Source organism: Epinephelus moara, chromosome 22 (genome assembly GCF_006386435.1).
Source record: "Epinephelus moara isolate mb chromosome 22, YSFRI_EMoa_1.0, whole genome shotgun sequence".
NCBI lineage: Eukaryota > Metazoa > Chordata > Actinopteri > Perciformes > Serranidae > Epinephelus > Epinephelus moara.
The window spans coordinates 17699288-17722309 of NC_065527.1; the positions used below are offsets into that span (position 1 = coordinate 17699288).

The window sequence follows — 23022 nt, forward strand, 5'->3', positions numbered from 1 at the left end:
TGGCCTCCTCCTGGCTCCTGCTTTGTTGATTTCCTCTGTTGCTGTCTGTCTGAGTGTTGTGCATTTGTCTAGCACTACACTTGCTGTGGCGAGGCTCGAGGGGTCGCGTGGTCGGTGAGAGGGTAGAGGTTATTATTAGAAACAGCTGTCTCACGTCCTTCGTCGGGCACAGTGTCTATTTGCAACTTTCGCCAGAGAGATAAGTAAGAACAACATCTGAATGCCATGCGGAAACTTGTCACTATTCACGACACCCCATTGTGAGGCCTTACACACTCCTCACAAGAGCTGCAAGGACCAAAGAAAACAGTGTCGTGAGAGCAGAAACAGAACAGCAACACTGGAACAATCAAATCTGTGATAAAGACACATAATCAGTTTGCAATCATGCATTCAAGAAGGCTGCTTGTGATAAGGTGCTGGTATTTGCATTTTGGTGCATCTACTTTTTCTGCCTCAGAAAAGTGCTTTTGTCAGGATCGAATTACATGTCACATGGTAACAGTGCATTATGGTCTGTTGAGGCTTCTGTCGGCGGAGACATGCATTTACCATGATGGCTTTCTCCCAGATGTAAGAACATCTAAAACAACCTGATATTTACTGTTGTTTGTATTCTGCTAAGCTCACCGTGCTGAACATATTTCAACGTGTCTGTTTAATTCCACTTCTGTGGAAAACTACAATTAGAAACAACAGGTGTTTGTTGTTTTAACATTATATTCATGCAATTGTTTTAATTTTGCTATGAAAAACATTTTGGGCTGCATGATGGTAAAAAAAAAGTGCTACATAGATAAAGTTGAGTAGGAGTTGTGTTGAAAGGAAAACAAGTAAACAAAGCGTGGACTTTGAGTGACAGTTATTGTAATATGAACTATCAACTAAGAAGTTATTCACTGCCATTTTAAGCACATAGGACTAGATGTTTAAAACCTTATCCAGTCTTTAATGATCTCTGTCAAGCTAGCAACTGAGAAATTACTTGTCATTAAAGGTCCAGTGTGCAGGATTTAGGGTGATATATTGGCAGAAATGAAATGTGATATATTATGTATGTCTTTAGTGTATAATCACCTTAAAATAAAAATTGTTTTTTTCAGCACCTTAGTATGAGCCGTTTACATCTGCATAGGGAGCGGGTCCTTGTCCACAGAAATCGCCATGTTGCAACGCCATGTTTCAGAGTGGACAAACCAAACACTGGCTCTAGATAGGGCCTTGTTTTTGCATCGGCCACCATAGTAAGCAGTCCCTCCACGACGAGAGCATTGGAACACTACTGTTTTTTAACATCGAAATGCTTTAGTCAGTGCTGATTTTTATCACCAGGTCTGTTTGTTTTGGAGAGGAGGAGAACTCTGCTGATGAATCAGCTCACAGTAAAAACCTCCTGAACATCTGGGCCTTAAGTTATACGAGAAAATAGCTAAGCACACATTTGCAGGTGCTGGGATACCGCCCAATATTGTGACGAGCCAAACAACATCAAAGACACACTGGTTTGTAATGTAAACTGCTTTATTCAGTGCTTTTACTGGTTTTAATCACCAGTTCTGTTTGTTTCGGAGAGGAAGAGACCTCTGCAGATAATTAGCTCAAGACAAAAACCTCCTGAACAACGACCACTGAAGGAATTCTAAGCGGGAGACATTTCAGCCGACTGCAATTTGCAATCCTCACCACTAGATGCCATGACATGCCCCTAAATCGTACACACTGAATCTCTAAATGTGTGTTTAATGATACACATATTTGGCCAGGCCTGTCAGAATAAATGCTGTTTCATTAAAAACATACTGTATATTAATTTCTACACCATTTTACTATGTTCAAACTACATGTTTTCTACAAAATGTGCATTTAAATAATTTAAAAGCTAAGTGGCAATTTACCTGAGAGGAACCTGTCATTGTACATGTCTATAAAAGCAGCATTCAGTAAACATGTAACTGGCCTTACTGGATTTAGTGTAGGTGATCTTTTAGGGTTTCTTTCCCGATATCATGAGGTGATTCAAAGGCCTGCTGAGTTTGACCGCCAAAACTACCCCATCAATAGTCTATACCAGCTCTTCTCACCTGTCTTATATGTGCTTAAAATGCTTTTACGAAGGGTGGTAGTGATGGTGATGATGATGATGGTGCTCATGGTGGTGATGGTGCTCATGTCTCCGGGCTGGAGAGGCCAGGGCCCTACAGGATGGCTGAAGGTTGGAATATATGTCCCTATCTCCCCCTGGTGTGGGTCTCAGTGGCGAGGCAGCAGCTTGTACCCTGGAGCGGAGCCTCTTGCTGTGAGCACGTTGCAGGGGGACGCCGTGTGCAGCAGGCTGAGACTGCGAAGGATTGCACCATGAAGCAGGATGGTGACCATGTAACCTGCAGGACTTTCCCTCTACTCCATTCCTGTCTCTCCCCACTGACATGGCCTTGCTTTTCAGGGAATGGGGGATCGAGAGGCCTCTGGGAGAGTCAGGGGACACGCAGTTCTCTCTGATCACCACAGGGTGGTGCTTAAGAGCAGAGTGACCACCCTGACTGGGCTCCTGAGAGGGAGATTCTGGAAAAAAGGAAGAAAGACAACTTTAAATGTATGTATTTCCATAGCAAAAAAAATTAACAATTCATAACAGGAGGGTATTTTAAGAGTGTTATGCAGAAACTCTACCTGTATTGTCAAACTTGGAGGTATAGTTTTCAATGCCAGCTAGATCCAGGTAGTGGTTTCTGCGCTCTATGTTTTCATCCACGCAATAAAGTCGTCTTACTGAGGTTCCTCCCTCCTGAGACACACTCTGCTCCTTCTCTGCCGCTGTTTTCAATGAGAGAGCGATTTTATCATCACAACAGTGACTGTGGTTTGGTTTTAAGATAAATCCTACTGTGCATAAACTTGTGAAACTCTCTGTCTTTAATGTTTTTAGTATCAATAAAAATAATTTTGTGGGGCGTCGGTGGCTTAGTGGTAGAGAAGGCGCCCCATGTACAAGGCTGTTGCTGTAGCGGCCCGGGTTCGACTCCAGCCTGTGGCCCTTTGCTGCATGTCCTTCCCTCTCTCTCTCCCCCCTTCACGCTTAAGCTGTCCTATCAATTAAAGACTAAAATGCCCAAAAAAAATCTTAAAATAATAATAATAATTTTGTACCTATTTCTGAGAGCTTCTCTGGGTCAGCTGACGGAGTTACAACTAGTTTTATCTTCAGGGGTGTGGTGTCACCGTACGGCTGCTTTATTGACCCCTCAAGGACCTCATACATGGAGTGTATCAGACTGGACATGTCCTGCAGAATACACACAGACACACACACTGTACAGAACAAGCTACTAAAAACAGCATTTAAAGGTGGAGTCTGCGATTTTGGAGAAAGAATATGATATGATTTTCTCCCAGATCATCTGTCTCAAGTACTTCTGTGTGGATACAGTGACAGTTTCAGCAAACATGACAAAAAGTTATTTTCATAACAGTTACAAACTACTGCTTAAAACAATATGCACAAAAGAAACCTACGTCTTTGGTGACTTTGCCACTGTTGTCAAAGTTGTACAGTGTGAAGACCCACTCCTGCTGCGTGTCCTCGTCAGGCAGCGCGTTACACTCTGTGACCTGTATGTGCACATATTGTCAGGAAGACGTATTACAGCTATAATAAATGTTTAACTGCAGTCCTGTTTAGTAGGTAGAATTTAAGTTTACAGTAAATGACGTGGTGTGTGAGTTGACCCACGGGGCCTTTAAAACCGGTAAAACCACAATGTGTGATTGAAAAAAAATGTTGATTAGTATCAGATACACGACTTTTTAGACTTTTCATCTCACAGTAATCAGTGCTGTAATTATCCCGACACACAAGAATCCTCCCATCTGGTACTTCAAGTTGTTTGGAAATGACAAAAATCAAATGTTGCAGAGATATGGAGGTTTACACTCACACCAGCACGGCTGTTCGTCTTTGTCTGTTTATGGACCTGGAAGTGGACGCTGTTACCTCCATCAGGTGTCTTCTTTTGTGGAAGAGGCACTAAACAACACACAGAATTGGACTGTGTTATCCAGTAGACTCACAGTTTGAGGGTAACTATAATTATTGTGTTAGCAAATTGTGCCTTTGCCGTTAATGTATTCCTTGTTATGAGCTCTGTTTTCAATGAATGTTTGGCAGCAGAGAGGAAACTGAAGGCTGTACATCCAAAGGCCGAAGCTTTCCCACACAAATCTAGAGCAGATGTGTTTAATTTTGCCATTTCCTTTTCACCTGGGAAGTGCGGGGGTGACCTATTAAAGCAAAACTCTAAAATAATGTTCAACATCTACACAAAAATCCTGCGGTAAAGTCCTTTACAGTACATGAAAATTGAGCAAAGTCAGTATGATGCATGTGCAAGTAATACAGCAGTGACGCAATTCTCTACTCACCATGGAGGTTGCAGTTACGGTTAGACTTGTTCGTCCTCAATTCTACGTACAAGTTCTGTAAAGAAAAGTGACAGAGAGTAAATTAGCAGAGAGCACACATGAAAGAGAGGGAGATGGAAAGAAAAGAGGAAGCAATTAAGTGCTTTTCACTTCCCATGAGTGCAGCGATTTAGCAGATGTGAGCAACGCTGAACAACCCTTAAACATCTGTGGGTTCTGTGTATTTCTCGAAAACTGTAATTGACTCTTGTTTTATTTCTGTCAAGAAAGTTAAATTTCCAAAACATCTAAACCGATGACACAGTGATTGAATTTTTCTTAATTTTCCTGAAATGAGAAAGAAAGAAAGAGTGAGGCAGCAATGGAGCGAGAGAAGGTGGTTCAGTCATTTCCTTGCGGGCTCTCCTCTTTTAACTCTTGACATCTTGACTCTTTCTTTCCCCTCATATGAAACTGACATGTGCCTGAAGTTTCATACGACCATTAAATGTAAAATCATGAAGCCAGGTTTACTAGAGACAATAAACTCCAGCCACTAGGATGCAAAATCTGCACAGAAGAAAACTGAGGTTTTAGGGGTGAATATTCGAACCTGCACCATCATTTTAAAAGCTTTAGTTAAATATAAAACCTCATCCCACTATGCAACTATAACAACTAAAGGGACAGTTCAACCCAAGAGTGAAAATACATATTTTTCCTCTTACCTGTAGTGCTATTTATCAGTCTAGATTGTTTTGGTGTGGGTTGTTGAGTGTTGAAGATATCAGTCGTGGAGATGTCTGCCTTCTCTCTATGTAATGGAACTAGATGGCACTCGGCTTGTGGTGCACAAAGTGCCAAAGAAATACATTTGAAAAACTCAACAGCAATGTGTCTTCCTAGAAATAATGACCTGGTTACTCAAGATAATCCACAGACCTTGTTGTGAGCACTTTCATGTGAGAACTATTTTCTTTCTACTGAACTACACCCACCAACCATATCACTGCACAGAAGGAAGCATGCATCTACTCGCTTCCTTGTATTGCTACGCCAAGAAGGACGCCATTAATGTTTACGTCTCGCAAAGTCATGTACACAACCCTCTTGTCTATGAGTAAATGCACACTAGGGCATAAGATTTAATTCAATATTGGGGGGGCGGGGGGCACATATGAAACAGGGAGTTGGGGTTCCCTCACCAGAAATTTTTGAGCATCAAACACTTAATTTTCTGCATTCTGGTGATTTTTCATGCACCATTTTGTGCCTTTTCTGCAGCGGTTTATGTTGAGAATGTCCTTAATTTTGTCAAAATAAAAGTCCTCTACTACATTCATGTTTTTATTGGGGGAGGCAAATGTACATTTTCTAAATATTGATGAAGACGTGTCTCCTGCGCTCCCTTCTGCATGGTGACATGATTGGCACATGTTGTTTGGTGGAGAGAAAATAGTTCTTACATGAAACTGCTTACAACAAGTTCTGTGGATTATTTTGAGTAACCAGGTCATGATTTCTGGAAAGAGACATTTCTGTTAAGTTTCTCAGTTTTCTTTTTTTTTGGGCTCTTTGAGCACCACAAACTGAGTTCCATCTAGTTCCATTATATTAAAGAGAAGGCAGATATCTCTACGGCTGATATCTCTAACATTCGGCAACTCACACCAAAACAATCTAGACTGATAAATAGCACTACTGGTAAGAGGAAAAAGATCATTTTTTGATTTTAGGGTGGACTGTCCCTTTAAGATTCATATCCTTGTCTGTGATTATCTGATCGTACACTCTTCTCTCAGGTAGAAACCGCTCTGCACTGCAAAGAAAGAGACAACAGAAGCTCAAACAAGACTCTTCTTATCTCTCAACACGCTGATCCATCACCAACGTCACACTGATGCTCAGGCAGATGCAGATGAGCAACAAAAGCAGTGATAAGATGTGCAGGCACCTTTTACACCCACATTCACAACACACCCTCCTCGCTCTGCCCGCCACGCTCCGCCTGCTGTGAAGCTTTGATGCTGGGTTTGATTGCAAGTCAAAGTAGAAGAGATGGTGCAGGTAGCAGAAAGGTGTGCGCCTGATAGAATGCAGTGTTCTGTTGTACTCCCTCTTTATAAGTCACCCAACCGTACATCCGTCCTGATATCACAAAGCTTCAAGTGTTAGCATGAACAGTAGCTGCCTTTGTCTCAGCAAGAATGTCTAACAGCCTTTCTGATAACTCAATACCTGGAGAGGAAGTGTCGCTGTCGGTAATACAACATGAAGAGATGATGCTCTGATGATGTCTGTACACCAGCTCTCATATTAATGGAAAAAAGCTGCAGTGCAGTGTATTCCTATCTTTTTGACAAAATCCTTCTTTTTGCTTATTGATAAATTGTTATCTTCATTCATCTGGAACATGGAGGATTATCCCTACCCAACTTTCAGTATTATTACTGGTCGGCTAACATACGGGCTATGTTACATTGGCTTAACCCACCACAAGATTGCGGCCCAAAATGGTTACAGTTAGAAAAGTTGTCATGTGGACCTGCCTCTTTACATGCTTTACTTTGCTCCAAGCTCCCATTACCAGAACCTATATCCAGATATTCTATAAATCCAGTTGTTAAGCACTCCTTGAAGGTTTGGGCACAGTTCAGACGAACATTTTCACTCAATAGCATGTTTATTAACGCCCCTATATCAAGAAATGATATGTTCAAACCTTCCGTTATAGACGGGTCCTTTGATATCTGGACCAGGAATGGATTAGCTACTTTAAAAGACCTCTATGTTGATAATAATTTTGCATCATTTGAGCAGCTGAGATTAAAATATGAAATCCCCAACTCACACTTCTTCAAGTATCTGCAACTTCGCAACTTTGTATCCTCACAATCAGCCCAATTTACGTCGATGCCCCCCAGCTCTCTCCTTGATTCTCTTTTACAGTTTAGCTCCGACCGTAAAGGGCTTATTGGAAAAATCTACATGTCACTCAATTCTCACAACTTAGAACCTTTGACACGTTTAAAAAGCCAATGGGAAGAAGAATTAGGCATCGAACTTACTGAGGATATATGGGAGTCCACATTAGATAGGATACATTCATCTTCAATTTGCTTAAGACATAAGGTAATACAGTTCAAGATTGTACATAGGTTACATTGGTCTAAAGCGAGATTGGCAAAGATAGCACCAAATATTGACCCTAACTGTGACCGCTGTGGAACAGCAACAGCTACTTTATCACATATGTTCTGGTTTTGCCCAAAATTAACAGAGTTTTGGCAACCTATATTCAAATTCTTTTCTGACCTGCTAGGAATACCCATAGAACCTCTTGCCATAATAGCAATATTTGGCGTAGCACCGCAGGATTTATGCCCCACTCGACATGGCAAAAACATGATGGCCTTTGCTATGCTACTGGCTAGAAGACTCATATTGCTTAAATGGAAAGACAAATCTCCTCCAACCTTCAATCAATGGATCAGGGATCTTCTGCACCATCTGACTTTAGAAAAAATCCGCTATGCCACAAGAGGCTGTGCCCTCAACTTTTATGCTATATGGCAACCAGTGCTAGATCATGCTGAAAAGATAGATGCCTCAGACATTTCAAATGTATAGATATAACCCCTTCTTCTTTTTACTATCCTTTTATTTTTATTTGTGTATGTTTTTGTTTGTTTTGTTAACTTGATTTGCGGATTTTTGTGTGTGTGTGTGCGTTTTCTTTTTTTTTTTTTTTTTAAATCATGTACATTTATTATTGAACCTGTGCTTTAATGTGGACTTGTGGTGGTGCAGTGGAGTGGGGTTGTTTGTGGGGTGGGATTGTATTGAAATGTATATCAAATTGTATCTTTTATAACTTAAAAAAAACTAATAAAAACAGACATGAGAAAAAAAAAAAAGCTGCAGTGACTTTGGTTTTTATTTGCAGAAACATATCAAAAACGTGATACAAAATAGGTCTAGTATCATGTAACAGTTGAGGGGTCATCATTTTTAAAGTGTCCATTAAAGGTGTATGAATTATGAGACATCTTCACAGAAAAACTTCACCAGTCAAAAGCCCAGAGTCATAAAGAAGTCTTTGATCACACCAACAAGAAATTATTGATTTTATCCCACATATAACCATAAAAATCTTTAAACACTATAAAGTAACACGTGCACACTCAAGACAGAAAAACACTGGTGAAAATGTTGTGAGCTGGACTGAGGGGTGGACTCCAGTGCAAACAAAATAACAAGTGGAACAGTACTAGTCAGAGTTACCACTCCTGGGCGTTAGTTATATCAGACAATATGAGGTGGACGCATGAAAAGATTAAAACCCTGCTCATGATGTTTGCTCTTGGATGTTATAATATTTACATAGTGTTTAAGAAAACTTACGCTGTGAGTCAGCCTCCTGTGCACACACACACTCAGACACACGCAATCCAGAGATCATATCAAAGCAAACAGGTTTGTGTTCCTTCAGACAGTGATGCTGTCCACACCTGAGCGGGAGTCACTGATATTTGACAGGTAAATATTCTGTTAATGGGTCTGTGTGTCTGCAGTTTTCACGTATAGCTGGAGGAGCACATTTCATGTCTCACTGGTTATCGTTAAGAATACACAAACTAACATTAACGCCCCACGGTCATATGCCTCGGCACACCAGTCAAGTGTCTCTTACAGTTCATCCATGTCTGTGAAAACACGGATGCTTCACACATCTTCCCCCAGGCAGTTATGACGTTGAGTAACGGCCAGAAAAGTGTTTTATGCAGAACATTATGATGTCACAGTGAGGCTGACCTTTGACCTTTTGGATGTAAAATGTCATCAGTTTCATTACTTGTGTGAAGTTTTATCATAATTAGCCAACAAATTCTTGAATATGGCCAAAAAACTTATTTAGTGCACTCAAACTGACCTTGACCTTTGACCTTCATCCACAAATTCTAATCACTTTATTCTTCAATCCAAGTGGACAAATTTAGTCAAATCTACAGAAATTCCCTCATGACGTTCTTGAGATATCGCTTTCATAAGAATGAGACAGACAAGGTCACAGTGACTGTGGCCTTTGTCCTATGACCACCAAAAACCAATCAGTTCATTGTTGAGTCCATGTGCTGAATATCCAATAGGATAAGCGGTTACAGAAAATGAATGAATGAATATGTATCAATATTTTTTCTTTGCGTCAATGATATTGGATTGTTGATCATTAAATCGATATAAAAATCCAGATCGATGGATCCTTACACCCCTAATATTTATGTTTGCGATAGTTTTTAAGGTGTCAGTTTTAAAAGTCAGAGAAACTCTCTGCAGAAAACTTGTTAAATGTAAAGTTATGGCCAAGACTTTATGCGTGCAAGATGAAAAAAGATGGTTCATGTTAGCATGGGTGGGTTATGAGACTACAGGCCCCTGGGCACAGATATGCAAAAGCCCCCACCACCTCTATACACACACTTTGTGGGGGTTTTGCCTCCTTTTTTGTTGTCATGCATGTCTCTGTGGTGGTTTTGAGTCTCTTTCTGGTCAGTGCGTATTAATTTGAGTATGATTTTGCAGATGAAGGCCCCTGACACTTTGGGCTCCTGGGCCTGTGCCTGCTCGGCCTGTTCCATGCTTGTAAGACCAAAATCTGATGAAACAATATGTCTCTTACAGCGGTGGTGTCCCAGAGTGTCAAAATACATTAGGCTGGAAAATCTAATCACAGGAGGCTGTCTGCCATTAACATGCACAGAAACTATCACCACAACCTTTTACACAACTTGGCAGAGTCGACATCTTTTTCCAAATTTCCCAGAACTTTCATACAACACTTTATGAACCCTTAAAACAACAACCCTGGTGACAGCTCACACCACATCTCATGACCTCAGCACTTGTGCTTACAGATCAAACACGCTGAAGAGAAGTGAAAATGGCGTGTTGTTAGTTTATCACATTTCACGTCTTAATTTCTAACTGTTCCTTCAAGCCACCCTGTGATCTCTGGCAGCACATGAAACATCTATGATTAACTTTCACCACAAAATCTGGTCACACAGATGAAATCAGTGTGTTTAACGTTAACAGGAGAGTACAGCTTTTACAGTCTTCCTTAATTAGAGCATAACGAAGAGGTGAATTTCTCCTCTTAGTATCCAAACGTGACTGCTTCATTAGGACTAACAGCCTACATGTGATGCCATTTACGCAATCAAACACCCTCCCCACATCTTTTTCCTCTCCCCCCCCCTCTCACAGTCTGTCTGACTGGAGAAGGAAAGCAGTACCAGATGTGGAGACTTTTTTTTTTCAGGCTGGTATAAAGACCTTGCTGTTTTGGAGGGGGCGGCTATGTTGCACTTCACAGACTTGGAAGTCTCTTTATAGAGATGGAGGGGGAAAGGGCGGAAGAATAAATATACGACTACCTCCAAACACCTTTTATGTCTCCTGGATGTGATGTGAGCAAATACTGTTTATCCCAAAACTGGCTTAGCTGCGATTAGGCTGCTGGCACTGCAATAAACCAGTTTGAGGAGGCTGGGAATGTTTTTATTGCTTTTTCCTTCAGTATGGGAACAGACTTTCAAAGACTTAATATACAACTCATGTGCATTTAAGAAAATGCTCTGGAGGAGAAATCTGCCCTTAAACACTTATTTGCTGTTAGATATTATCAATTCAAAATCCAATCATTTTTATTAATGTAGTAAATCACAAATATGCCTCAAGGGGATTATTTATGTGACATCATCTTGAATCGGATACAAGAAAAACTTCCCCCAAAACTCTACGTAATGTTCAGCACAGTCTAAATTAACTACATTATCAACCATATTATCAGTAAAATCTCTAAAATTAGGCTGCGGTCATCATGTGGCCAGCATCATGTGGTTTCCATCCAAAGCCTATCTGGTAATCTATCAATAACAGACCATTATACAGTCAAAGGAAACCAAAATAAGCATCATGGGATCTGTTTCTGTATAATATATGATGTGGGTGCACTCAGTTTGTCCATTTAAATATAGCACATTACTAAATTATGTGACCAAAACAAGCATACATTATAAAGAAATAATGTTCTACCTCTGTCAGTTTGGTTTTGTGGATGCTCTCCAGCTCTCTCTGACAGGTCAGCACATTGGAAGCCAAACTACCACCTGCAGAACATGAGAATAAATGTGAACACATGCAAACACATGTAAAAAGTAGTTTCTGTAGTGTGCACAGTGTCTGTCCTGACTGTCTCACCTTCAGGACTCTGTCTACGCCTCGAAGCTGTCCAAATAATGAGAGGAAAGAGAATACAAGTCAGAAGCGGTCCCATTTTAAAGACAAAATATATATGATATAGTTAAATATCTCACCAAGTTTGGACTGGAATTTGCCCATACTCCTGCCTGTTCAGCTGGTCAAGAAAAGTTTATAATTTCCAGTCCATGAGGGTGAAGATAGATATGACATTTATAAGAGAAGAGCACCGGCAGTGTATCGCAGATATTCGCACACAGACGAAGTGAAGCTTAGAAGTTTGTCCGAGGTATCAAAGAGTATACAGGCAGAGCAGAGAGTTCACTGTCGCGCACTTCCTCCTTCGGTTCAGTTCAGTTTGACAGATGGGAGACAGCCTGGAGTGACACCTATGACTTAACTTTGAATATGTAGAATAGCTTGTGCTGTACATGTGTAGAGTTTTAGTTTTGTTATGATGCTATAATATGTAATTTATTAATAATTTACTTTGTGTGTACAGTTAGTTACACAGCTTGATCAGTCTTCAGGGGCGGAGCCAGATATTGTCACCATTCGGGGCTCAGCCTAACCAAAGGGGGTGGGGGTTCCCCTTACTTATGACAGCTATTTATTATATCCTCCTGAGACCCTACCTTTTGTTTGGTATGCATTTTTAATTTATACTAGCTATTTGGGATCAGTAGGACCTGATAAGTATAAAAAAGCAAAACATTGTCAATGATCAAGTCCCAACATCCTCAAACGAGACAATTAAATCCAGCCGTTCTCAAATGAGACGATAATGATGTCCCAGTGTCTTCAAACGAGTACTTCCTAATTAACAGTGTCTTTGCTTGTTAGTTACTGTCATCTTGTTTTGACATGGATTAGTGTATTGTGCCCTTACTACCACTACTACTTAATAGATGGCACAAAAAAGTGTCCATGATCAAGGACAACATGTCTGAGTTAAGTAGAATGAAGTATAAGGTCAAGTAAACCCAAAATGTGATGTCTCGGGAGGCTATTTTCAAGCCACTTCAAAAATCCTTTTAACATACAAAGCCCTCAATGACCAGGCCCCACCCTACCTGTCTGAGCTCATCCATCATCACACACCCCCTTGCCCACTCCGCTCATCTCAGTGCAAGTATTAAGATGGAGGCAGTACCTGATGTTCAACGAAAAAGTCCACGAGGCAACCTTGGAGCATGTATCCCTGCATAAAACTGATTGCACTCTATTTTGGCACATATCACTTGTGAATATTGTTTGTCAGTACTGTAGGGGTGTCCATGATTTAAATTAAATTAAATTTTAACTATAATCTGTGAGATCCTAATGCTGTATTTAAGTGACAAAGATGTTTTACCATCAGTTTTGTTTTTCCCTTACTGCAGACCTATCATTTCAGTGTTTGAGGAACACAGACACCACTGCAGGGCATCATCACTAAACTCAGCTGTAAATGAGTTAAATATCAAGAGGATTCTGGAACAAGATATACATCAGATCTGCTGTGTACTGCAGTATCGCGTGTGCTTTAAACACTTGTGACAATTGCACTTCTTCACTCTCTATAACCTTAACATTGCAAACATATAAATGTTGCCATAATTAATCTTTATACAGCTTAATTCACAACCGGTAAAGTAAAACAAAAGGGGGATAACAGTGTAAAAAAAAAACGTCACGTTAGTCTGTTACCCCCACAGCAACTTAATAAATGAATACATATCATTTTCTTAAACAATCACAGACAAAAGAGAAGGTGGAAAAGAGCTTTTTTGTTTATAACGAAATACAAAAGTAACATGTAAACAACTTGTTTGAAATGATGTCGGTACACAAGGTTTCCTTTATATCAATTAATAACTTGGCTTCAATCTGAAGTAATGGCTGGTTAACCATTTTGTGTTATCATTATATTACATAAATGTACATATGTCTGTTTAACAGCAACAGACTCAGTCCATATCACAGTTGTGTTAACTGCTGCCACTGACAGACTCTTTGACAGTGAGGGCTGGTGTGGGTCCTATGTGGGTCCAGATGTAGCCTTTTTCTGGTCGGATAGGGATGGTGGGGAACGGAGAGCTCCGGGACTTGAAATATTCAGAGGGGGCGTGACACACAAACTCCAGGAACTCCATCTTTCTGGGCAGATCCTCCTCTGGCCCTAATACAAAACAGACAGTTATCAACTTGTCACATAAAGGACCTAAAAAAAATGTTAAACTGTTAATTTCTCACTGCTCACCAACGATGTACGTCCCAGGATCAAACAGGTCCTTTGGGCTGGCCTGTGTGGGGATCAACCAGGTCAGTGCAGCACTCTTTTCACAGTACTGGTCCTGGACGAAGCCTCGGATCTGAGCATAGTACGACTTCCCGTCTTCCTCATCTGTTACTCTGATCACATCTCCTGTCTGGTAGTATACACCCTGAGGACACAAATATAAACACTGAGGACGACAACGGTCTGGCTCCTTCTCTCACTGTTCTCTTAGTAAAACAATAATAGTTAAAGCTGCAATGAGATGATGAAAAACATCGGGAAATATTTTCAGATGAAAACTGGGTAGATGAGAAGATGATTATTCCTGATACTGAGCAGAAACACGAGACTTGCTTGGTAAGAATAAACACCATACCTTATAAAATACTGATTCTGACGTGATGATTGTTGCGACTGATTCAGGTGCTTTGATTGGCTGAAGAAAGAGATCACACACACACACACACACACACACACGTCAGATACATGAATTCATGGTTAAGCACAATAAAACAAGACTAACTAAAATAGCTGATCTCCAACTTACATTTTTGAGTTTGAATATGTGTCTTCTCCCTTTTCCTTTTGTTGACACCTTCTTTTCAGATGCAGGAGCTTTGTACTTGGTGCTTCTCAGTCGTGCCGACCTCCTGTGGATCTCCTGTTTAGACTAAGAGCAACACATACCAAGTATTTAAAGGAACAGTTCACCCAAAAAAAAAAAGACCATTTGTGAATAAATCAGTCATGCAGTGCTATCTTTAATTTGTGTGGGGAAGTTTGTTTTTTGATTTTTGCTCAGTACTCCCAAAACACATGCATTTTAGCTTTTACACCTGAACTATTATTGGAACAAAGTCGGACTCCAGTACTAAGGTTTCATAGCTAAAATCCATGTGTTTGGGAAGCACTGAGCACACGACTGGATAAATGAAACTTGATTTATACTGCAGTTGTGTGAGTTTGTAAAGTGATGTTTTGATATACGTTTGCTGTTGTTAGTGGTCCCCAATTCGTCTATAAATCAATATATTCGTCGTTTTTCCATGGTGGCATGAGAGAAAAACAGTTTTCTTCATGAATTTAAGGTAATACGGCATGACTAACTTTTTACAAATGGTCATTTTGTGGATTAAGTATTCCTCTAAACTGCACTTCAGCTCAATTTACCCACCCAAAAGAAAGAAATGTCTGTCACAATGTCACAGAGCTGAAGGTGACGACTCCAAGTGCTTGCTCTTATTGACCCATTTGTCCAAAGCAAAAAGACATCCTGTATACAGTCCTATAAATCAGAAAAGGGCAGCACAACATCCCATTTGTAAAGCTGGAAAAGCCAATGTCTTGCATTTTCCCTGATTAATTCCTTTTTAAGTGTCAGCAGCCGTGAAGGTAGCTACTTTCTGTTGATGGATTAACTGAATACTTGTTGTGGCCCTTCAATCTACCCTGATTGTTGTTGAATATCTACAGAGACAGACAATGGTCTTGCTAACATGGCAACTGAAGAAAACATCCTCATATCCCAGCAGTCACCAGGGGCCGCTCTGAGATTCATTATAATCACTATGTCCGTTATGTTGTTGTGCAGCCTCAGGAGTTACTTCTTTAAATCTACAGCTGTAAACACCAGTATGTAGACTTTGAGAGCCACACCATATGAAAGGCACATTTACACACAATTACTAACCTGCTTCCCCCCGCCATTGCTGGGCTGAGTGTTGGAGGACATGGAGGGTCCTGATGCTCCGCCGCTGCTGCTCTTCCCTGTGCAGTTGTTGCAGAGGATCTCCCCCTGGTTTCCTTTCTTCCACATCGAGGAAGAGTTAGTTTTGCACACAGCACAGCATGGTTTCAAACCCAGCGGCATTGTTAAGGGTCAGAAAACGATGCCCGGGTACAAAGAAATGTTAGTGCTCAACAATGAGATGATGGCTGCCCGTTCAGCTCCTGCTAACTGTAATAACACACTGCTGTCACTCCAAACAAATGACAGAAACAGAGAGAAATATATTTCCTTTGTGCGACAGACGACCATCAACGACTGGCTATGACATTAGAATAACTACGGTATTCAAGACAGCATCAAAATGTGAGCTGGATTGTTTATACTTGCAGCCAAATCACCGCCATTGCTAGCGCCACTGTTTCTTCTTCGACTCTTTTAACATCAGCTCTTCTTCTGTGGTTTGAGATCGCCTAAGTAGAGCGCCACCTCTGGCCTGGAGGAGAGCGCGCAGAACTCAACCTGTGTACTGAGCTGAGTTTACTGTTTAGCATAAATAAAATAAAAAGAGAATATAAAACTAAAAGAAAATACAGATTTTGGTCACAAAAGAAATAATAATAATAATAACGACAATAATAATAATAATAATAAGAAGAAGAAGAAGAAGAAGAAGAAGAAGAAGAAAAAGAAGACAATATGAATATTAATCCCCAAGCCTGATTTCATGCACAAGTTTATTTACAGAATAATCACGTGGCAGCAACACAATGAATTTAGGCATGTAGACATGTTCAAGACGACCTGCTGAAGTTCAAACCAAGCTTTAGAATGGGGAAGAAAGGTGATTTAAGTGACTTTGAATGGGGCATGGTTGTTGGTGCCAGACAGGCTGGTCTGAGTATTTCAGAAACTGATCTACTGGGATTTTCACGCACAACCATCTCGAGGGTTTACAGAGGATGGTTCGAAAAAGAGAAAATATCCAGTGAGCGGCAGTTCTCTGGGTGGAAATGCCTTGTTGATGCCAGAGGTCAGAGGAGAATGGCCACACTGGTTCAAGATGACAGAAAGGCAACAGTAACTCAAATAACCACTGGTTACAACCAAGGTCTGCAGAAGACCATCTCTGAACCAACAACACGTCCAACCTTGAAGCAGATGGGCTACAGCAGCAGAAGACCACACCAGGTGCCACTCCTGTCAGCTAACAACAGGAAACTGAGGCTACAGTTCACACAGGCTCACCAAAACTGGACAATAGAAGATTGGAAAAACGTTGCCTGGTCTGATGAGTCTGGATTTCTGCTGCCACATTCAGATGGTAGGGTCAGAATTTGGTGTAAACAACATGAAAGCATGGATCCATCCTGCCTTGTATCAACGGTTCAGGCTGCTGCTGGTGGTGTAATGGTGTGGGGGAGATTTTCTTAGTACCAACTGAGCATGGTTTAAACACCACAGCCTACCTGAGTATTGTTGCTGACCGTGTCCATCCCTTTATGACCACAGTGTACCCATCTTCTGATGGCTACTTCCAGCAGGATAACGCACCATGTCACAAAGCTCAAATCATCTCAAACTGGTTTCTTGAACATGACAATGAGTTCACTGTACTCCAATGGCCTCCACAGTCACCAGATCTCAATCCAATAGAGCACCTTTGGGATGTGGTGGAACTGGAGATTCACATCATGGATGTGCAGCCGACAAATCTGCAGCAACTGTGTGATGCTATCATGTCAATATGGACCAGAATCTCTGAGGAATGTTTCCAGCACCTTGTTGAATTAGTGCCACCAAGAATTAAGGCACCACTGTTGGCAAAAGGGAGTCCAACCTGGTTCTAGCTCGGTGTACCTAATAAAGTGGCTGGTGAGTGTACATTGACAACAAAAATGAAACACAAAATAAGATAAGATACACCTTTATTGATCCCACAAAGAGGGCAAGAACTAAAAAACAAATACACAAACAACAATGTCAGAGTTTGTGTTATTATCATATTATAGGCGACAAAATAGGGAAGTAAGGAAGGAGGGAGGAAGGGATGGATGGACGAATGAAGGAGTTGGAGGAAAGGAAACCTGGATTTTGTTTTTTAAGTCCTTTAAGTTGTGAAGAAAAAACAAAATTTTGAATAAAGTGTAATGTACGCTCCAATTTTAAGGTAGTATAACGTTACATTTTATGAAGAAATAAGTTCTGACTGCTTGCTTTTTTAGTAGCAGTATTTACTTGTACTTTTACTATTACTTAAGTACATTTAATATCATAAAAACGCTTGATACGTAAGTACAGTAAATATCAGATACATTGAGAAATTTACTCAGGTAATATTCTGATACTATGAAAGTAATTTAATACGTACTTTTACTCAAGTGTGGCCCTCAGGGACTTCATCCATCACTGAGCAAGACCGTAAAATTATCAAATAATTACGTAATATTTTCACTTTTAATATATTAGATCTACCAATACGTATATTTTCATAGCTTGCCCATGATAATTATGATAATAATGGTAATATCTGAACATTTTTTAGTGACAAAGACAATAATTCTCAATAATAAGGGACTCCACTCCAGCAGGTGGCGGTAATCCAGTGTAACGGCCGCCAGCTACCGTTAATGTAAAGAAGAAGAAGAAATACGTCACGGTTCAAAACAATACTTGAAGTTCCGCCTGTCTCGCGCCGTGTCCTCATGAAGATGTCTCAAAATACCCCTGACAAAGACGACCAAACGTCAGCCAACAAAAAACTCATCTCGCTCCCAATATCCAGAGTGAGGTTGATAATGAAGAGCTCCCCCGACGTGTCCAGCATCAACCAGGACGCTCTCTTCCTCACCACCAAGGCGACAGTAAGCTGCATTAATGCTAAACCATCGCTTCACTGCTAATTATCAGCTCATTCATCTGCTGCTGCTAACAGGGTTAGCTCGCTGTTAGCTTCTGGGGTAACTGTGCATGTAGCTGCTGCTGTTTCCATTTGAGCTCCACTTCCTGTGACTTTCTGCTTCACTGACTTGTCTCGTGTTGTTGAAGGAGCTGTTTGTGCAGCACTTGGCTCTGGCTTCATTCAACAACGGCACCGGGAAGGAAACCAACTCTCTGTCATACACCGACCTGGCTAACACCGCAGAGGAGACGGAGACTTTCCACTTTCTAACAGGTGAGACTCAGCCACAGCCAGATATACCTTCAGGGACTGTCTGCAGCATGCAGTGGTGATCACTATCAGGGTGGGAAATTAACCTTTTTTGGTCTCTCTTCTTCTGCTGCTGTGGCTGGTGGATTTCAAAATCTACTAGCTTCTCAATAGATTACCGTTGTTTTTTGGCTGGTGAGTGACGAAAATATAGCTGCCATTTAGATATTTTACCAGCATATGGCTGGTGCTAATTTCTAACCCTGGTCACTATTTAAGGGTAACTTTAATATTTTACAACCTGAACCCTATTTTTCCAGTGTGTCTAAGTGACTAATGGACACATTAAGTTTTGAAATTGGTTCAGTACTGTATGAATACTGGTCCGCTTGAAAACTGGGGGTCTTGGTTCACTTGCAAGTGAACCCTGGTGTGGTTCGCTTACAGTGGGAAATGAGAGAAAGTGAACCAAAGAGAGGAAGTGACGTAGAGCGCAGTGCACTTTGGGTAGCGAAAAAACAAAGCCAACAGCGTGAACCGGGACAGGCAGTTTTTGAATTGTTCAGCTAGAGGATGGTGGCACATAGATTTTATCGGTCAGCGGATCAGTATCGAATCTCGGTTAAAAAAAAAAAAAAAAAACTGCAGTTCTCTTCTTCCTCATGCTTTTTTCTTCCTGGCCCCAAAACGAGCAGCTGTTGTAACTGCGTGAATAAAAAAAGTGCCGTGTGAAAGTGAGCCGACCCAAATGAAGATGTGAATTTTTTCGGTATTCCCCGCCCAATCGAATGGAGTCCCCCGGATTATCCTGGTGTGAATGCGCCCTTAGAGATAGGGTAAGGAGCTCAGACATCTGTAGGGAGCTCGGAGTAGAGTCGCTGTTCCTTTGCGTTTGAAGGGGTCCGTTGAGGTGGTTCAGGCATCTGATCAGGATGCCTCCTGGGTGCCTCCTGTTAGAGATGTTCAAGGCACGTCCAAGTGGTAGGAGGCCCTGGGGCGGACCCAGAACACGCTGGAGGGATTACATATCTCATCTGGCCTGGGAAAGTCTTGGGGTCCCCCAGGAGGAGCTGGAAAGCGTTGCTGGGGAGAGGGACATCTGGGGTGCTTTGCTCAGCCTGCTGCCCCCGCGACCCGGCCACAGATAAGCAGATGAAAATGGATGGATGTACTGTGTGAGAGCACTGCAGCTGACAGCTGTGAAAAAGACTTCAATCTAACCAGGCAGGGCATTTGTACACCAATTTATGTTCTCTCAAAGTGCTGTTTTTTGCCACTGACAGGTTCAGATTGTTATTATAAGTGTCTGACAACATTATGAAAAGGAACCCTGCAGAAATAGACCCTCCTAAGATCCTTTTTGTCTAACCAGAAACAGCCCCAAAATCGCTATTATCAAATCCACCAGACTTCATTTAAAAAAACAGTAATTTTATCATCATAAAACACCTTTCATTCAAAGTGGACCTTAACAAAATAAAACTCAAAAAAGACATCTCTGTTCCTCTTTCCACTGCTCCAACAATCACCAAACCAGGTTTGGTTGAAATAAACTTTTAATTCACAGAGTTAGATGTGAAAATATGCTCTTTCTACACACACTAAAATTATTTTGTATTTAAATGGGGTCTGGTGGGTTTGGCTAAATTGATTTTGGGGCTGTTTCTGGTTAAAAAAAAAAGGCATCTTACTCTTTAACAAAAAGATCTATCTTTGTAGGGATCCTTTCCATAATGTTTTCTGACCCTTATAATAACAATCTGAGCTTGTCAGTGGCAAAAACAAACTCTTAAGTGGATGTACATTGACTGTGCACAAATACCCAAGTGGTTACATTGCAGGCTGTTTTGCTGCTGCTGGCTGCAGCCTTCTCGCTCAGTACTTGTCATTCCCATTAGTCACTTAGACACAAAAACATGGGAAAATAGGGTCCAGGTTAAAAACACATAATTCACCCTTTAACCCTTTACCACTGAAACATTAGAGTAACCTGTGACTTTTCAGAACTTTTCTAAGTTATGGTTCAAGTATGGATTTTGGGTACATTCAGTTTATTAGGTACACCTAGATGAAGTAAATGCAGTCAAAAACTGTAATACATCTGATCTCCACACAGGTTATAACCAACTTCATGGTCATTTGGTTGCTGTAGTTTGAAGTGTTGCATTTCACATTGTGTATCCCCTTATTGATATATAGAGCTAATAAATTAACCAAACTCACTCTAATAACCAAATTTCTAAAACCTCCTGGTGCATGAGACTGTATATATGTGGTCTCCAGGAGAGGTAGGTTTTATGTAGGCATATACTGTAACTACTATATAATAATGACCTGCAATGTTTGAATAAGAAAAAGACAATTCGTCCAAAAATCTGTCTGAAATTTAGTCAAAAATTATATTGAAAAGTTCTTAAAAAGTGTTCAATTTAAGTTTCTGATACCCATAGACACCGTTTTCTCTACAACTCGAAAATGTCATTCTTTTATCCAACCAGCTCTTTATTGTGACTCTTTATTGAACTGGTATTTTATAAATTTGATTTATTTCACTGTAATAAACCTGTCAGTGTTTATGTGTGATTCATTTTCCTGCAGCAGTTTTTGTTGTAAGATCACTTCCTACCAGGGACAAAATTTGCCTTCAGGATCTGTTTCCATTACCATTTCTCAGACAGACATTCAGACGCTATAAACACAATTTCACAGCCCTTCTCGTGGCTTGGAAAGTAGTGACAGTCAGGGACGACATTGCACAACATCAAGTTTAACACAGTGTAATATTCTCTTTTTATAGACATCCTGCCGAAGAAGATCTTGGCTCGAGATTACCTCAAATCTCTGGAGCAAATGCAAGAAGATGACGATGCTGACTTTTAAAAATGACAACGGCTGCATTTCACGTCTGGACAGATGTTATCAAATGTACATGTCCTGTCTTTCACTGAGAGCACTGGCAGAAGAGACACCCTTAACTTTCTCAGTGCTTTGAAATACATTGCCAGAGTTCAGCTGTAGGGCTCAGGCAAGACGCTAGTGGACATGGCACTAAAAGTAAGCCACGTAGGGCAAATGTGAAATCTGGAAGAGTCAGAGATCACCTTCAAATACAAGAACACACAGAGTCATAGAGGAACATAGAAGTTGTACTGTATGTCTTACATTAATTAATATAATCAATGTTGTTTCAATGGCCTGAACAAAGCAGCCGTATATAAATCATAACCCCAAAAGATAATGAAGATTTTACAATTTCAGAACAATTTTGCATTTTGCCCGTATTGCTCAACTATCCTTGAAGGTTTTCTAGTAAAGAGCTGCAACGATAAGTCGATCCAATGAAAATTAATCGCCAACCATTTTGATAATTAATCTTTTCAGTTATTTTCAAGCAAAACTGTCAAATATTTGCTGGTTCTAGCTTCTTAAAAATGTGAGAATTTATTGCTTTTCTTTGTCATTTATGACCGTAAATGATGTACGATGTGGTAAATGTATGACAGTCTTTGGGTTTTGGACTGTTTGTTGTACAAAAGAAGCAATTTGGAAATGTCAGTTTGAGCTCTGGAATATTGTGAAGAGCATTTTTCATAGATTTTTTGACACTTTATAAACCAAACGATTAATCAGTTAATGGTGAAAATAGAGCAGATTTTCTGATGAGGAAAATAATTGGTAGTTGCAGCCCTATTCTAGTAACAGTGTCTTGTAAATGTGCTTGTTTTGCATGCACAACAATCAGAAGGAGTATAACAAATGTTTTCCACAGCTTGCAGGCCTCACTCCATGTAACAGGTCAAGACACAGCTGGTGCACAGACGTCTCAGCTCCTGAGTTATTGCCTTTAAAACATGATTGGGTGAACACTTTCCTTTAGCAATGCTGCCAAACATTGATTTCAAAGTGAAACATGCTGTTGTTACTGATTCTGTGTTACACATGATCGTTGTTTTTTGTTCAGGATTTTGTCATGTTTGAGTAGTTTATCATAAATACTTGAAAGTTGTTTAATCAAAAGTTCAAATACCTCTTTTTTTCCAGCTTAACTACGAAGCAACTGAACATGCTAAGTCTTTCCAAATGAAAATTCACTCTCAGCCTGGTAGATGTGAATATTTAAAGTGTATATAACAGCTGACCACCTTGCAACACATCGTCCTCATGAATTTACAAATTAATTGTTTAGATTTGATATTAAAATAAAGATTCATGCTGTCTAATGTT

General features: G+C 40.5%; 3 protein-coding genes across 3 annotated transcripts; 1 reads left to right on the plus strand and 2 right to left on the minus strand.

Moving 5' to 3' along the window:
- Positions 1 to 163: 163 nt before the first annotated feature.
- Positions 164 to 11921, minus strand: LOC126383430 (protein naked cuticle homolog 2). The gene is made up of 10 exons (XM_050033920.1): positions 11778 to 11921; positions 11662 to 11688; positions 11497 to 11570; positions 4420 to 4474; positions 3936 to 4024; positions 3514 to 3609; positions 3148 to 3283; positions 2671 to 2814; positions 2082 to 2562; positions 164 to 288 (listed from the first exon to the last, which is right to left on the minus strand). The coding sequence occupies exons 1-9, from the start codon at positions 11800 to 11802 to the stop codon at positions 2108 to 2110; spliced, it is 1101 nt and encodes a 366-aa protein (XP_049889877.1). The 5' UTR covers positions 11803 to 11921; the 3' UTR covers positions 164 to 288; positions 2082 to 2107.
- A 1494-nt stretch (positions 11922 to 13415) lies between these two features.
- On the minus strand, positions 13416 to 16107 carry gatad1 (GATA zinc finger domain containing 1). The gene is made up of 5 exons (XM_050033928.1): positions 15612 to 16107; positions 14469 to 14591; positions 14298 to 14357; positions 13904 to 14087; positions 13416 to 13822 (listed from the first exon to the last, which is right to left on the minus strand). Exons 1-5 carry the CDS (start codon positions 15789 to 15791, stop codon positions 13632 to 13634), a joined length of 738 nt encoding a protein of 245 aa, XP_049889885.1. The 5' UTR covers positions 15792 to 16107; the 3' UTR covers positions 13416 to 13631.
- Positions 16108 to 18288: 2181 nt separating this feature from the next.
- chrac1 (chromatin accessibility complex subunit 1) lies at positions 18289 to 23022 on the plus strand. The gene is made up of 3 exons (XM_050033937.1): positions 18289 to 18511; positions 18696 to 18822; positions 21596 to 23022. Exons 1-3 carry the CDS (start codon positions 18353 to 18355, stop codon positions 21676 to 21678), a joined length of 369 nt encoding a protein of 122 aa, XP_049889894.1. The 5' UTR covers positions 18289 to 18352; the 3' UTR covers positions 21679 to 23022.

Bases quoted from the DNA above. Each gene is read 5' to 3' on its own strand.
- LOC126383430 (XM_050033920.1), bottom strand. From the start codon at position 11,802: ATGGGCAAATTCCAGTCCAAACTTG. The intron at 3,284-3,513 runs GTAGGTTTCTTT...TGTATTCTGCAG, and splicing joins GTGGCAAAGTCACCAAAGAC to GACATGTCCAGTCTGATACA. The intron at 2,815-3,147 runs GTACAAAATTAT...CATTGAAAACAG, and splicing joins AGAGAAGCTCTCAGAAATAG to CGGCAGAGAAGGAGCAGAGT.
- gatad1 (XM_050033928.1), bottom strand. From the start codon at position 15,791: ATGCCGCTGGGTTTGAAACCATGCTGTGCTGTGTGCAAAACTAACTCT. The intron at 14,358-14,468 runs GTAAGTTGGAGA...CTCTTTCTTCAG, and splicing joins ACATATTCAAACTCAAAAAT to CCAATCAAAGCACCTGAATC. The intron at 13,823-13,903 runs GTGAGCAGTGAG...GTTTTGTATTAG, and splicing joins TCCTGGGACGTACATCGTTG to GGCCAGAGGAGGATCTGCCC.
- chrac1 (XM_050033937.1), top strand. From the start codon at position 18,353: ATGAAGATGTCTCAAAATACCCCTGACAAAGACGACCAAACGTCAGCC. The intron at 18,512-18,695 runs GTAAGCTGCATT...GTGTTGTTGAAG, and splicing joins TCCTCACCACCAAGGCGACA to GAGCTGTTTGTGCAGCACTT. The intron at 18,823-21,595 runs GTGAGACTCAGC...CTCTTTTTATAG, and splicing joins GACTTTCCACTTTCTAACAG to ACATCCTGCCGAAGAAGATC.